General features: G+C 41.8%; 1 protein-coding gene across 13 annotated transcripts in view; it reads left to right on the forward strand.

Moving 5' to 3' along the window:
• KCNMA1 (potassium calcium-activated channel subfamily M alpha 1) overlaps positions 1 to 14,569 on the forward strand; it is a 780,456-nt gene that overhangs the window by 431,123 nt on the left and 334,764 nt on the right. For all 13 annotated transcript variants that reach the window (XM_070364783.1, XM_070364784.1, XM_070364782.1 and 10 more), the window contains exons 4-5: positions 11,847 to 11,940; positions 13,421 to 13,532. In XM_070364783.1, the coding sequence (XP_070220884.1) occupies positions 11,847 to 11,940; positions 13,421 to 13,532 (206 nt within the window). The remainder of the gene's footprint in view (positions 1 to 11,846; positions 11,941 to 13,420; positions 13,533 to 14,569) is intronic.

Raw genomic sequence — 14,569 nt, forward strand, 5'->3', positions numbered from 1 at the left:
TTCTTTATATCTGGGGGATTTAGTAGATTGAAGCTCTTACCAAACTTCTATTTTCTCCTATTTTATTAAATGTATCCTAGTCACCCTATATAAACAGGCTTTGCTTCGAATTTCATAACCTGTCCTCTTGGCCACCAGTGTAGAGGTCCTTTGAACAGAGGCATTTCCCTTTCTGAAAGGGGCTTAGATGACATTATTGTGCAGACAGACCTGTGCAGAGCAGGTGATGCTGCCGCCAGCATGTTGAAATGCTCTCTCTTGCCCAGGGCTTTTATCTGGGGTTTTGTAAATGAAACAACTGATCCTTCTTTTCAGGTTCTTCAGCAAAGAGACTGATTCCTCTTTCTCTGAAAACCACAGTGCTTCTGGATAAAATGAAAGAATTTCTGAAACCCAACACAGTGTGAGGATAAGTGGGTCCATTCGTGGAGACAAAGGAGAAGATTGTAAGGAATCAGATTTCCAGGGTCTTCCTGAGTCCTTCCCAGAGATGGTTTTATAGTGATGGGAAAACAATTCTCAAGGAAAAATCAAAGATGTGGCAATATAATTGAAAAGAGGACCTGCAGAAGGAAGGAAGGAAAAATAAACTTCACCCCATGGAACATGTCATTCATGATATTCTTTACTAAATTTGGACCCAAAATCATGGGGACACCATTGATTGATAGGATAGAAAGAGCTATTTTTTTTTTTCTGAGGCATGAGCAGGACTATTATGATAAATAAGTGATTTCCAATGCTAACTGGAAATAAGCAAGAAAGAAAACTAAATGAAGGAAAAGAAATATTCTAAGAGATAAGTTGTTTTCATGAAGTAGTTAAGGATAGTATAAATGAGTGTATACTTGAAGATACGGTTGTAAAATCATAGGGTTTAACAAGTTACCATTTTCCTTGTTAGTGATGATGATTTGTTTCTAAGGCAACTTGATATTCTATGGAGACGTTGGTCTCCATGGCCCAGGTCACTTTATAACATTCCTAAGGAGTGACTCTTCTTGCTTTGCACTCAGCAGACTCAAGACTTCTAATCGGCAACATCTCAGACTCTCCTTTTTGGCTGTGAGGCTGCTGAGCTCTCAACAAAATTCCTAAATAGGAATACTTGCGAAACTTTCATGCCTCAGCTGTCAGCCAAAGACAGGGCTAAGACACAGCTATTTTATTTCCTTGTAATAAAGGTATAATTGTTCTGTATGCCAGATGTCAGAAAGACTTGTACCAGGTCTTTCTCTGTGTCTTCTTAAAAATCAAACACCAAAAACAAATGAAAGAGAAAAAAAAAAAAACTCAGGATGTCAGAAACAAAGCTATCATCATTATCCTTTGGCATCACTTAAAATTTGTATGTAGCTTTTAACAAATGGCAGGGTCCTGGTGTTGAGGATATATGTTATGTGACAGTGTTTTTTATTCTTCAAAGTCAAGTTGCAGGTAAAGGGGGCAGCTGTTTCTTTAAATAATTATTTTTTCTCATTACTGTCCCCAAAGGGCCTTGGACCGCCAACAATCAGTGCCAGGCAGGCCCTCAGTGTTAGCATTCTTCATCAGGGTAGCCCTTTGAATGAGACCACTGAGGGGAGTGCTTGCTATTCTGCTTGGGTCCTGATGTGGCTGGGGTGAATAGCAGGGTTGAAACTGTAGTAGTTCTTTTAGGCTGCTGATAGAATGTTAGATTTTGTCAAAGAGAATAGGAAAGGGAGCTATTTCATGCCCCCTGGCAGTGAGACTGCCAGGCTGGTACCCAGCACAGGCTTCCCCACCCTAATCCTGGCAGGTAGACCCATAGCAAGGAGGCATTGCCAAGGTCAGGCTGTCCAGGTGCTTCAGGATTATGTGAGGGAGGAAGACAGGGCTGGAAGCATATGGCTTAAGCTGAATAAGTAGGAGACAAATGAGTGACCAAGAAGTGCCTAGAAGAGTCTAAGACAAATATAAGAAGAAGGGTCAGAGAGAAGAATTTTGAAGTCTATATCCAATAATAGCCCAAAGAGATTCCATGATGATTTGAAAACCTGTTGTACTGTGGAAATCCCAACCCACCTGCTCAACCTTGCCCCAGTGAGCCAGCTTTTGTAAATAGAGGGCCCATGCTTTTTCCAGGAGACTTTTGGCAATCTGGAGAGCTTTTTCTGTGGGCAACCTTGAGGCTGAAGTGCCTTGAGACTATCCCAGGCTATTCTTCAATCTTGCTCTCCCTTTAAGAAGCAGGCACACCAGACAACTGCTCCCTGGTGTCTCAAAGCTGATGATTGGTTATTACTAGTTAGAAATGATTGTTTATGGGCCTTTTAAAACATGTTGAAAATTTAACATCCAGGAAAAAAAAAAGGCATTGGAGACAGAAGGCAGTGGTGGGATGACTGCTCAATTTTTCCTTCCTCAAGTCTAAGCATTTGTAGACGTGAGCGGAATAGGGCTCCAGGAGTCAGAGGTACTACTGACCATCCCCTTTCCCCTATGCCAAGCACTATGTCTGAATTCTTTCTTCTCCATTCAGACCTGGGACTTCTTTTCTCCTCTTTCTTCTCCCCATTTCTAATCACCTTATCCAGGCTGTCTGGTGTTGTGGATGGTCCCAGAGTGAAGCTGGAGTTGGGTAGAGAACAGACATGGTGCTGGAAGGCTGTGGATCCGTGCACGAGCGTGTGCCCATCCACGGGTGCCACCCCACACTTGTGCGTGGTTCACTGACCCAGCCCTTGAAGAACTCTGTTTCATTGTATCTGTGTTTGAGTGTCTGTGCACCAAAGGCTGTTTCAATCATGTACTCCATCACGTCCCTCTACTAGAAAAATAAGAGTTCACTGCAGAGGAGCTGACTCGAGTCAGTGGAGGTAGAGAAACAAGGGAGTAAGGATCATTCAGTCAGCCTCCTCAGACAGTTTGGTGAAAGCTGAAGCAGGGCTCATTTGGCAAGACTCTGTTTAACACAGTAGCTTAACTGATTTATTACATAAAAGTTTCTGGCAAATACAAATAGTAATTCCACTCTGGTAACAACTGTGATTGAAATAATTGTAGTCTGTAAATAAACTGCAGAAAACAAGCATTAGTGGGTAGGTTGTCTTGGATATCATTTCGAGAGTCCAGCACTGAAGAAATACATAATCTTACGGACGTAGAATTGGAAGAGATATTCAGAAGACCTGTGACTGGTTCAGCCCCCTCCCTTTCCTCCAGACCCACGCTAAGCCATCCAGGTAAATGAAACTCTTTCCTCTGCTCAAGACCTGAAAAAAGGAGAATACACATGTCCTGTGGCCCCTTATTAAAGTGACTCATGGTCTTCTATGCTGGGAAATCTTGGTTAATTATTTAGTATTTATGAGACTTGTATGACTGCCTTCATGGACATAACTTTTTCCCGGTGTTTCTTTTTTTCGATGTTACCCTAAGTTAAAGTTGTAATACATAGAATCACACCAGATGTCAGCTCACTGCAAATCCTATTGGGCATTTGAATTATATTGCAACACCTGATAAGGAGGCAATAAAGCAGATACAAAAAAAAAAAAAAATAGAGTGTGAAATAACTAATTCTGTTTTTGTTCATTTGGATAATTGCCTTTTGGGGCATTTTTCTACAAACGTTTCTTATTATCATTATTACTATTATCTTTGTTTTTAAGATAACTATCACTTGTTCAGTAATTAGTCTTCACTCATTATCTGATTTCATTCTCACAACAACCTTTGAGGCTTGTGCCTTATATCCAGCTTACAGATGAGAAAACCAAGGCTTGGAGAGGTCAGATCATGTGCTTACCATTCTGTATGGCTAGTAAGTAAGAGTTGGTATCTTAATTCTTCTGTTGAAGTCTGAAACTACCCAACTGCTAACCACTCTTGAAGTCAGCTTGTAATGCCCACACTTTACTACTTAAGTGCTTTAGTGGATTAGAAGATGGGAGAGACAAAGATGAGAAAGAAAACCTAAACTCAGATAGCATATTGAAATCTTGTGAAAAAATTCAGAAGGGCTCCATAAGAAAGTGACAGAGGTTTCCTGAAAACAAAGTGTCTGTGTGTTTCATTGAAAAATCCAGTGTGTAAGGAAGTGACATGTTTTGTTCTCTCCATCAGCAATCTGTGTCACTTCCTTTGTCTCCTAGAAGAATGCTTAATTATTAGGGCTAATCATTCAGGTAGGCACCCTGAGCCATACAGCCACTCTGAAGTCTACTGCTACCATTGTTCAAGGTTCTCTGATCACTCAAAGCTCAAGAAGACAGAGCATGTAGGATTCCAGCGAGTAGTGAGGGTTTATAAACTACCTCTCCATTTGTTCCAATTCATTTCAACATGACCCTAATGAGGCATATGCTTGTGGCTGTTGGATTACATCTCATCAGTTGAGCAGAGGCATAATTAGAAGCCTGCTGCTGTCAGAAAGATTAATAGGCCGATTGATACAAACCCATAACCGAAGATTTCCCAACAAAGCCATTTAACCAGCTGGCTAGAAATCATGGTACGGCAATACTGCAAGTAACAAAAATGTTTTCTGTGCACATTAGAGCCATTGCGAGATCTAAGAAAAGTGTTTTAAGATGAAACAAAGGGCCTATTCTGATGTTGTTATTATTGTTAGTATTGATGAATCAATGAACAAATAAATGAACAAATTTACCCATCAACGGTAACAATATCTCAGAAGATAACAACTTCAAGATGTTCGATGATAAACTCACAATGATGGTGAACAGAACAGGTCGCCTTCTGTTTGGTTAAACTCCTAAAAACTACACAACTTACTGAATATGTGCCCCACCCAGTATAAACACCAAAGCACCCAAACTGGAAAGATTAACTCTTAAGTGCATAGCTCTGTCAAGGCAATTAAGATTGCCTTGACATTGAGAAAAGCAAACAGATAGAAAGCCTTCAACTTGGATCCATTCAAGACCTGGGCACTCCTGAGGTGCTGTCTAGTTTGGAAGACCATGTTCTACATAAAGATTCTTGCTTTATCATTGACTAATAAGTATACCATTCACAAAATCCACTATTGTTATTAGCTTGCAAGAGACCTAAAATTCTTGCAAGAGACCCAAGGTACCAGCTCATGGTTGGAAGAGCTTTGGCCTGGAGCATGGTAGAAAATAAAACTAGAGATGGAGGCTGAGACTGGGTTTCAGAGGTTTTTCTCAGCCAGACTTCGAGTTGATGCATGAGGCAGGATGGTGGATGGTGGATGAATTTTAGGTCTCTTTTGTGAGACAGAAAATTATATCAACAATAACATTGATTTCTAATTTGGAGTATATTGTAACATCTGGCCTCCCTTTTAAAATTTCTTGGTCTCAAATATTCTGATTAGCTGGGTGCTTTTATTTCTATATCGTGGGCAAGAAAACCAAAGCATTTTACTTATCCCATATATCCTAACAATACTAAAAAATCACAGTTCACTTAGATTTACTCCCTCTTCATCACAGATAGGTTTCTTAATATCCATGACTATATGATGTAATTTTTCTGTATTTTGATTGAATGGAATGCAAAACTTTCTAATCCATGATTAGAAGTATTAATAGTATCTAAGGATTATCATACATTGCTGTATACATTCTTGTTCTTCTAGAATAAGAAAGGCTGAGAGAAATTGAGCTATCCATCTTTAAGACTATGGAAAACTAGGATTTATTTCTCTATAAGCAGAGGAACTTCCCTCAGCAGTTAAGGTCAAACTCCATGACACCATGACTATGCAGGGTCCCAGGAAGGCCTTTTGGGGATTAGTAATATCTCATATGTCAGTCTTTACAGAGGAGGGTTAGATACAGTTTGGACAGTTCAGCTTCCTCTGAATTTTACAGAACATTCCGCAAACACATACATGTTTTTCTAGGACAGTGTTACCTCCTCCATAAATCAGTCACACCCCATTGTCAACTCCTATTGATTCATATAAGCTTCATGCCAGGCCCTGTGGATAGCAGATCCTATGCCTTATGCTGTTTCTTCCCCTCCAAGGATACTGCAATTGGTCTGGAGAAGGGAGGTGGTATGGCAGAAGGGTATTGAAATTTCTATCCCAACTCTACCACATAGCTGCATGATCTTGGGTAGGTTTCTGAGCCTCTGCTTCTCTGTATGAAAAATGGGGAATAGACCAAAATATCTGCTGCTTGATTTTGCCAAGTTGTGAGGACAAGTGCAATAGTATGTGTAAACTCTATGCAATTGCCAAGTATTATTATATTGAGTAAGAACCAACATTCCAAAGCAGTTTAGAATTCCTTACTCTTAGTGCTATGAGAATTCAAGATGGGAAAGTTCAGTGATGGCAGAAGCCAAGAAATGCCTTCTGGCTGGCCTTGAAGACTGCCTGAGGTTTGAACTCAAAGAGGAAGGACCACTTGAAAAGTTCACAGCAAAAGCATAGAGTTAGAATTAGGAATATGAGAGTCACATACATGAAGTGATGAAGGCATCAGCTCATGGTAGGAAGAGCTTTGGCCTGGAGCATCGTAGAAAATAAAACAAGAGATGTAGACTGAGGCTGGGTTTTAGAGGTTTTTCTCAGTCAGACTTGGAGTTGATGCATTAGGCAGGAGAGAGCCACAATGGTGGATGGATGACACCTTTTAATTAAATTAATCTGGCAACATTGCAGAGGTGAGACTAGGAGGAGAGTCTGGAATCATTAAATTTATTGTATTAATTCATGTCTGCAGTTCTATGGGCCTGAACTCCCGTGGTCCATAATCCTGGTGGGAATTGAGATGGTTTCATCCAATTAAAAAAGGGACTAGCCACAAGAGTGAGGAGAATGTAAATGTTAGAAATTATTTCCCAAAGTGCTATTTTATTCCTCAGCTAGTCCCTTCCCTCTCATGCAGTTGTTTATTAAATCATTTCGAATGTCTGCTGCTGCTGCTGTTGTTCCTAAGATGCTTAACATTTCTTTATCTCTTATAAACGACATTCTCCATAACCTCTCCCCATCCAGCCCTCATTATTTTTCCTTTTAATCTTAAACTAAAAATGTGCCCCTCAGGCACTTAATTGGAATGTCATTGGTGAAGCTTGCATGGTGGCGTTGTATTTATTGGGTTGGCCAAAAGGTTCATTTGGGTTTTTCCACAAAATCTTACAGAAAAACCTGAATGAACTTTTTGGCCAACCCAATAATACTTCCCTGTATTATCTTAATTCCGCTCCACCCCCACCCACCTTGTTCACATCTGAAACTCAAAGTCTCCTTGTAACCCCTTGATCTCAGCACTTAATTTAGTAGCAGGCAGGTGGTTGTCCAGGGATGGGCCCAAATGTGTAATCCTCTTTATTCAGGTCTGAATGGGAATCACCTCGAGCAGCAACACCTTTCCCTAACATGTAGTTGCAGAAGAGTTCTTCAAGAGCTGTGATTCTCAAAGTGTGGTTCCTGGGTGAGCAGCAGCATCTGGGAAATGCAAATTCTTAGGGTCCCATACAGACCCTCTGAATCAGGAGCTCTGAAAAATGGGGTCCACCGGTGTTTTACCAAGCCCTCTAGGTACATGCTAAAGTTTTAGAAACACTGTTCTGGGGAAATGTTTTGAAAGGTTTGGGCAGCCAGGCTCAGAGAGTTAGGAAAACAGACTTCAGAAAATATTAGGAAAAGTTTAGAGGCTGAGAAGAGAGGCAATTACTTCCTTCTTGGAGATAGACCAGACATCACAACTGCCAGAAGTGAGACTTTGTCCTTAGCCCCCTCGCCTTTGAAAAACAACCTGGGCAGTCATTGCTTACTTCATGCTTTGGAAAGACAAGTTCTTAAGTCAGTCTTCAAGAAGGACCGTTGGATCTTCCTGCCCAAAGGTCTTCACCTGTATTGTTAGATAGGTGGAGAAAAAGATATATTTCCCACTTTGGTCAGTCTCATTCTCCTCTATAGAGACATCTGAATACTAAGAATATGCTTACTTGATGGTCAAGAGGAAACAGAGGTTTGTATTTCAGTCTCTGTTCTACACTGAATGTTTATCCCATCAGAAGCAGCTTTTTATTGAGGTTCTTTTGAAGGTGCCCCAATCATAGTGTCCTGATCGAAATGCTAAATTTGCCTAAAGTTTTAGTACCAGGCTTGATCCGTGGACTGTAGGAGCCTAGTAATTAACAGTCTATCAACTTACCAAGTATCTTAGGTCCTCTAATTAGTAAGTTACTAGTTAACCAAGAACAATTGAGAGAAAGTCAGCTCTACCACCAGGAGTAGTGTTTTTATTTCACTTTTTAAAACCCTCCTTTTTTATCTGTTGGCAACATGTCTGTAAAAATCCTATTCTAATGTGGGCATGCCTTATCAGAATGGAGATCCAAATTTAAGTGTGTAATTCAGAATCACTTCCCTTTGTAGGAAAAAAAAGGTGATTTCTTTTCTAGCTCCTAAAACTTCTAGACAAGGAACTCTTCTATTTTACACAAAAAGGAAGAAGAGTTTATATTTCATTCTCCATTCTACAATGAGCATTAATCATTAAGATAAAGTCTCATTGGGAGGAAAATAAATCCTGGCTAGTATGGCCAACCCTTTTGTTGTTGAATTCTGTGTTTTCTTTTTATAAGATCAACGAACTTCTCTGTGGGTTGTTTCCATTTGAGGAATGAAATGATGGGGCTATAGAGTCTCTGCTCTGTGGTCTTTGACTGTATGAGTCTGTGGACTAAAGGCACTCAGAGGATTTATCTCAGAGGGGATCCTGATAAACAGTTCTGATCTCTCTTGAGAAAACTAGGCAGGAGATTTCTCCTTGGGCTCTCATGCAAAGAGCTGAGAGGGATAGAAAATAGACTGTCTGATCACTCTGGTCCTACCTGGGTTCCAGGGGCCAGCCTCTTCTGTCTCAGAATTTCCTGTTTCTCTCCTACTTCATCTTAGCTGAGTGGCTCTTATTACTGGTGAGCTTCAGCCAGAGGAAAAGCTGCCAGCCCCAGCAGCATAATTTACTCCCTTTATTATTTCAGCTCAAAGTATAAGTCTCAAGGAATGATATAAAAGGATGATTAAATTAATTCTCTAAAATTCTGAAAGACCAGAGAAAAGGTCTATTATGATTTCAACATTGTTTTCTGTAAATCAGTGTGTTGTAGAGGTATATTTTTCAGCACAGTGTTCTTTACCATCAAGCTCTCTTATTGCTGCCTTTGGGGATGGGCAATATAGGAGGAAGTAGCAGAAATGACCAGAGAAGGCAATGGCACCCCACTCCAGTACTCTTGCCTGGAAAATCCCATGGATGGAGGAGCCTGGTGGGCTGCAGTCCATGGGGTTGTGAAGAGTCAGACACGACTGAACCACTTCACTTCCACTTTTCACTTTCATGCATTGGAGAAGGAAATGGCAACCCACTCCAGTGTTCTTGCCTGGAGAATCCCAGGGACAGGGGAGCCTGGTGGGCTGCCGTCTATGAGGTCCCACAGAGTTGGACACAACTGAAGCGATTTAGTAGCAGCAGCAGAAATGACAAGGAAGGCAAAGAATAGTGGAAATTAGTTGCTACAGCCTAATTCCTTATACTCTCTTAATTATCTGCTTCCATTTATGTTGAACCAAAATATCTTCAATGGTATTGAGCTAGCGTCTCTTCCCCCACTGTTCCTTTCTCTTCCACAGCCTAGCAAATACTTTCCCTACTCAGTGTGTTTCAAGGTTACTATGAAATTGACCACAGAAGCCATGGAATTAATAGGAGTTAAGGAACTCACAAGGACCCCCAAATGTGCCACCAATGACTATTGTGAAGGCAATAAATAAGGTGATCTTTTGGCCTTGGTGAAGTGGTAGTGGGTTTTCCGTAACAGACTTGGGACATCTCTGTCCCCTTGGTAATATACACACCAGTCTTGATGTGGACAAGTTTATAAGGCACAGCTAAGTCACTGCTGGCACAAGGGAAGACATGAGTACAATATTGTATTTCCCTGCAGGATCCCCCCCGCCCATCCTCAATCTCCTGCTCACTCTTACGCACACATACACCCACACATACACCATTTACTCTTCAGTATTTTGGTAGCCCATCATACCTGTAGCTTACGCAGTATAGAGATGCATGGTCTCCTCATCCCTTGGGATCAATAGTGGGCTTCTGGTCAACCTAGTTCATATACTTCTTTCCACTGCACCTAGAGTAGCAAAGAATTCTAACATCTGTGAACCCTGTGGGTCTTGCTCTTAAAACAAAATTCCATCCTAGATTGAGGATTGCAGAAGTGTCACTTGTTAACTCCTGTCCTGGATTCTCCTTTTTTCACTGAATCTGAGTAAGAGAGCAGGCAAAGAGCAGTGGCAGGCTATGGTGTTCAGTCTCTTCTGCTCCTGCCTTCTTTCATCATTGGAGTAAGCAAATTCCGTGCTATTTTCCTCCCGCTTTACCTTAGTGAAAACCGAGTACTTGCCATCTCCTTTATACAAATGGTTTTCAGTGTTTGTTTTTTGTTCAGTCTGCTTAGTTTGTAAATGCGAATGTAGATTCCTCTTCATGCTTGTCTGTAGGGTTTTCCACATATCTGTGATTTGGGAGATGACAAAGGGCATGTTTGACTTGTAATACAGATGAAGAATGGATAAATCCAGTGCATGTAACTCGATCGGAGAGTCCCACAGACTGAGTCACCCTGCCTTTAAGTGGGCCCTGCATATCTGTACTGCACAGATTCCTGCCTGTTGAACAACCAAGAATTGCCCTTACTGAAGTACAACTATACTAACTGGTATTGCGTACAGCAATTTCCAAAGTGGTGATACTTGGAAATCCTCCATCCTGCACCTCTCAAGTTAGCCCTCTCCCATCCTGGAGGTCCACGTTGCTTCCCATCTGGGGAATGTATTTTACTTCTCCCCATCCTCCCCTATCCTTTCCCTCACCACACCTTCTTGACATTCCTGGCCTGAGTGGTTCCACTGGCTTACTGATAACAGTGTCCTGTACATATTCATTCACAGCTTTGAAAGGCTTATGAGGCTTTCCTACTTCCCATCCAGCCCAGACTTTGGGACTTTTCACACTCTGATCCTCTGATCAGTTTGATGCAGGAAAGCACACGGAAGCCACGTACCAGTTTGTATAGTTGTACCCTTTTGAACTGCCTACTCTCAAGCAAAGTAGAATGTGCTGGGGGTTCGCATTGGCTGCTTGACACACACAAGGGCAATTAACCTGCATGCCAAAAAATAAAAATAAAAATTAACCCTTAGAGTACTGCTTCAATAGATTGATTTAATGGTCTTGAATTCTACCAGTTGGGCAATGCTTCTTTCCCCAGATCAGAGTGCCGCATATAAGTCCATATTTAGTTTCACCAGAACATCCACCAGGATCCTCTCCTCCACGGCTTTCCTGAGATGCTCCTGGTCCTTTATCATTAATCAACCAATGGCTTTTAAAAGGTCCAAAACACAACCGCTGTGTTTAATTGAAAATGGACTTCATTTCTAATGTGCTGGAGAGTGGGAGGGACTGCTTTTAGCTTAGGTTCGTGTCCTCTCAAAGAAAGAGGTCAGTTCTTTAAGGGTTAATATGAAATTGAGGACTTTGGTGGTCTCTTCTGCTTGTCCTTCCCTCAAGGTGTCTGCATGATCCTCTTTAGATTCTTAGCTCAACTGTTGAATGATGATGGAAACAATACATGTATCAAATGACGAAAACAAAGAACAAAAGACTGTATGGTTGAATGGAAAGGCCCCTTGGCAATGCTTGCTTGATGATCACAGGGGATACAAAGACCAAATGTTTTATTTTTTGAACGTTCATTTTGTCCTGTTCCCTAAGCACCGTCACTGCACAGCGATATGGAACATGTGATGATGCTTTTCATTTACCTCTTGCTTTTCTCTTCTTCCTGTCTAATAGCCCAATAGAATCCTGCCAGAATTTCTACAAAGATTTCACATTACAGATCGACATGGCTTTCAACGTATTCTTCCTTCTCTACTTTGGCTTGCGGGTAAGTTTGAACCAGACTGCTCAGTATCACAATGGAGCGTGTGAGTCTTGTACCTAGGGACCATTCCCCATCAGCATCTGCTCCCACAGGCAAGATGAAGCCCAGTGTTTGCAGGGGAGACAAGAGACCGAATTCTGATTTTCATTTTGTGAGAGAGCCCTTTCCTTAGGTCAGCATTTCCTCATGTGTATGTTAATTTTGTTCTGAGCAGGAGAAATAAGGATTGAAATGACTATTACACCCTTACTGGTCTACTGTTTCTCATCTCTCCATTCACGCACGAATGCATGGTTTGCCTTAAACAGGAGGAAAAACCTTCCACTCTTAAAATTATGCTTATCAGTGCTCACTTAACTGAATCCTGAGAGAACAGTGAGTTGTGAGGGTTGAAGCAAGGGGGTAGATTGGCAGAATTGAGGGCTTGGAGGATTTATCCAAACCATGTCTATAAAGGGAGCTGTACAGACTGTGTGGGTGAATATTTACAGTGGAGACTTTAAGAAACGTGAGGTCTCTCAAACTGCCCTATGACGCTACTGAAAACCACAGAAAAATGTACTCCCTGAGTTTTCTCCAAGGCTCTCAGAGCATATAGTCACTCTCTAGAAAAGACTGTAGATCCAAATTCTAAGACAGAAATAGCAAGGAACTGGCATAGATATAAGAACATAACATCTCCCTCTAGGCCCCCATGAAAAACTGAAATGTACCCTTTGGAAGAATGAGTATAGTTTGTTGTAGAGCCCCAGTTTGAGTTCCCTGAGTCATACAGCAAATTCCCACTAGCTATCTCTTTTACATATGGTAGTGTATATACTTGGAGAAGGCAATGGCACCCCACTCCAGTACTCTTGCCTGGAAAATCCCATAGGCGGAGGAGCCTGGTAGGCTGCCATCTATGGGGTGGCTAAGAGTCGGACACGACTGAGCGACTTCACTTTCACGCATTGGAGAAGGAAATGGAAACCTACTCCAGTGTTCTTGCCTGGAGAATCCCAGGGACAGGGGAGCCTGGTGGGCTGCTGTCTATGGGGTCGCACAGAGTCGGACACGACTGAAGCGACTAGCAGCAGCAGCAGCAGTGTATATACTTCCATGTTACTCTCTTCATTCCTCCCACCCTCTCCTTCCTCCCCCATACCCGTGTCCATAAATCTGTTCTCTATGTCTGAATCTCCATTGTTGCCCTGTAAATAGGTTCATCAGTATCAACTTTCTAGAACTGAAGGGTGGGAAGAGGTGGGAGGTGGGGGGAGGCTTAAGAAGGAGAGGGGACACATGTATACCTATGGCTGACTCATGTTGATGTTTGGCAGAGACCAACACAATATTGCGAAGCAACTTTCCTTCAATTAAAAATAAAAAAAAAATAAAAATAAATAAGTGTTTTCTTTTGAGGGGGGGAAGAGTACTGTTTGCATGCCAGCACCATGCTTCTCATTTTTCTCTCTCTCTCTCTCTCGTGTTTTCTTTCCCCCAGTTTATTGCAGCCAACGATAAGCTATGGTTCTGGCTTGAAGTGAACTCTGTGGTAGATTTCTTCACGGTCCCCCCTGTGTTTGTGTCCGTGTACTTAAACAGAAGTTGGCTTGGTAAGTCAATCTCTCTCCCTTCTTTTTCACTGGCTCCTGAGCCATGGCTGAAATATATCAGGTGGTGCATCTGGGATGCATTGGAGGACTGAGAATCCACAGAAAGAAACCTTCCTGGATTTGTGTGAACAACTCTCAGAGGTTTAGAAGTTGATGGTGAGAGTTTTCTCTCAGAAGCAAGCACCAGCCAAGAAGAATGTGAACAGTGAGTGCTTCAGAGAATGCAGTTTTATCATTGTTGAAGCCCAGTGGTCATCATGGTCACAGGCAGAACCTCTGCATTCATGGTTCTCTTACTGTTTATTCAACAGAGCATGGGCACAAAGCTTTCTGCGTAACAGCTTCAGGTGCCCCAGGAGGCCTGCCTGCCAGAGTTAGCTTCTGTCTGCTTCACAGTTTTGTGATGGGTGGACCCTGTGTGGTTTAATTAAAATTGTGAGCTCCTTTGTGGGGGTGGAATAAGACACCTTCACCTCGAGGGAGATCCAGCTTCTTCTCTGTGTGAATGGAGGAGCTTTTGCTGGAGCTGTGTTCACACCTCACTTCCTGTATTTGCTGGACAGGTCACTTCCTGTATCAAGTCTAGGATAATTTAGTGGGAAAAGTAAGTAACTCAGAGGATGGTCAAGGAACCAAAGGTTTAGAGAGGCAGCTGTTGGGTTCTCTTTGCCACACTGAGTAATTTCCTCAAAATGTTCTTGCTGTCACAAGTCTACAGGGGAAGAGGGGAGGCTGAAATAGGACTTGGAGGACTATTTGTGGGCTCCCTCTGTCTTTATTTTCAGAGATTTTTGGTCTTAACATATTTCTTCAAAGTAATATATATGTAAAATAGCATCAATAGTCAAAGATGTATAAAGAAAATATTAAGTACCTCTTCCGCCCACATCCATCACTACCCTCTGCCCAGGATGCTCAGTGTTACAGACTTCCACATCTTTCCTTTGTGCTGGTTTCACCACCAGCAAACACAGATGTGCACACATCACAGTGTTTTAGAGATGGTTGTCTTTATATGAAATCATTGTTATCAGTCA

The sequence above is a fragment of the Bos mutus genome, chromosome 28, assembly GCF_027580195.1.
Source record: "Bos mutus isolate GX-2022 chromosome 28, NWIPB_WYAK_1.1, whole genome shotgun sequence".
In the NCBI taxonomy this organism is placed as follows: Eukaryota; Metazoa; Chordata; class Mammalia; order Artiodactyla; family Bovidae; genus Bos; species Bos mutus.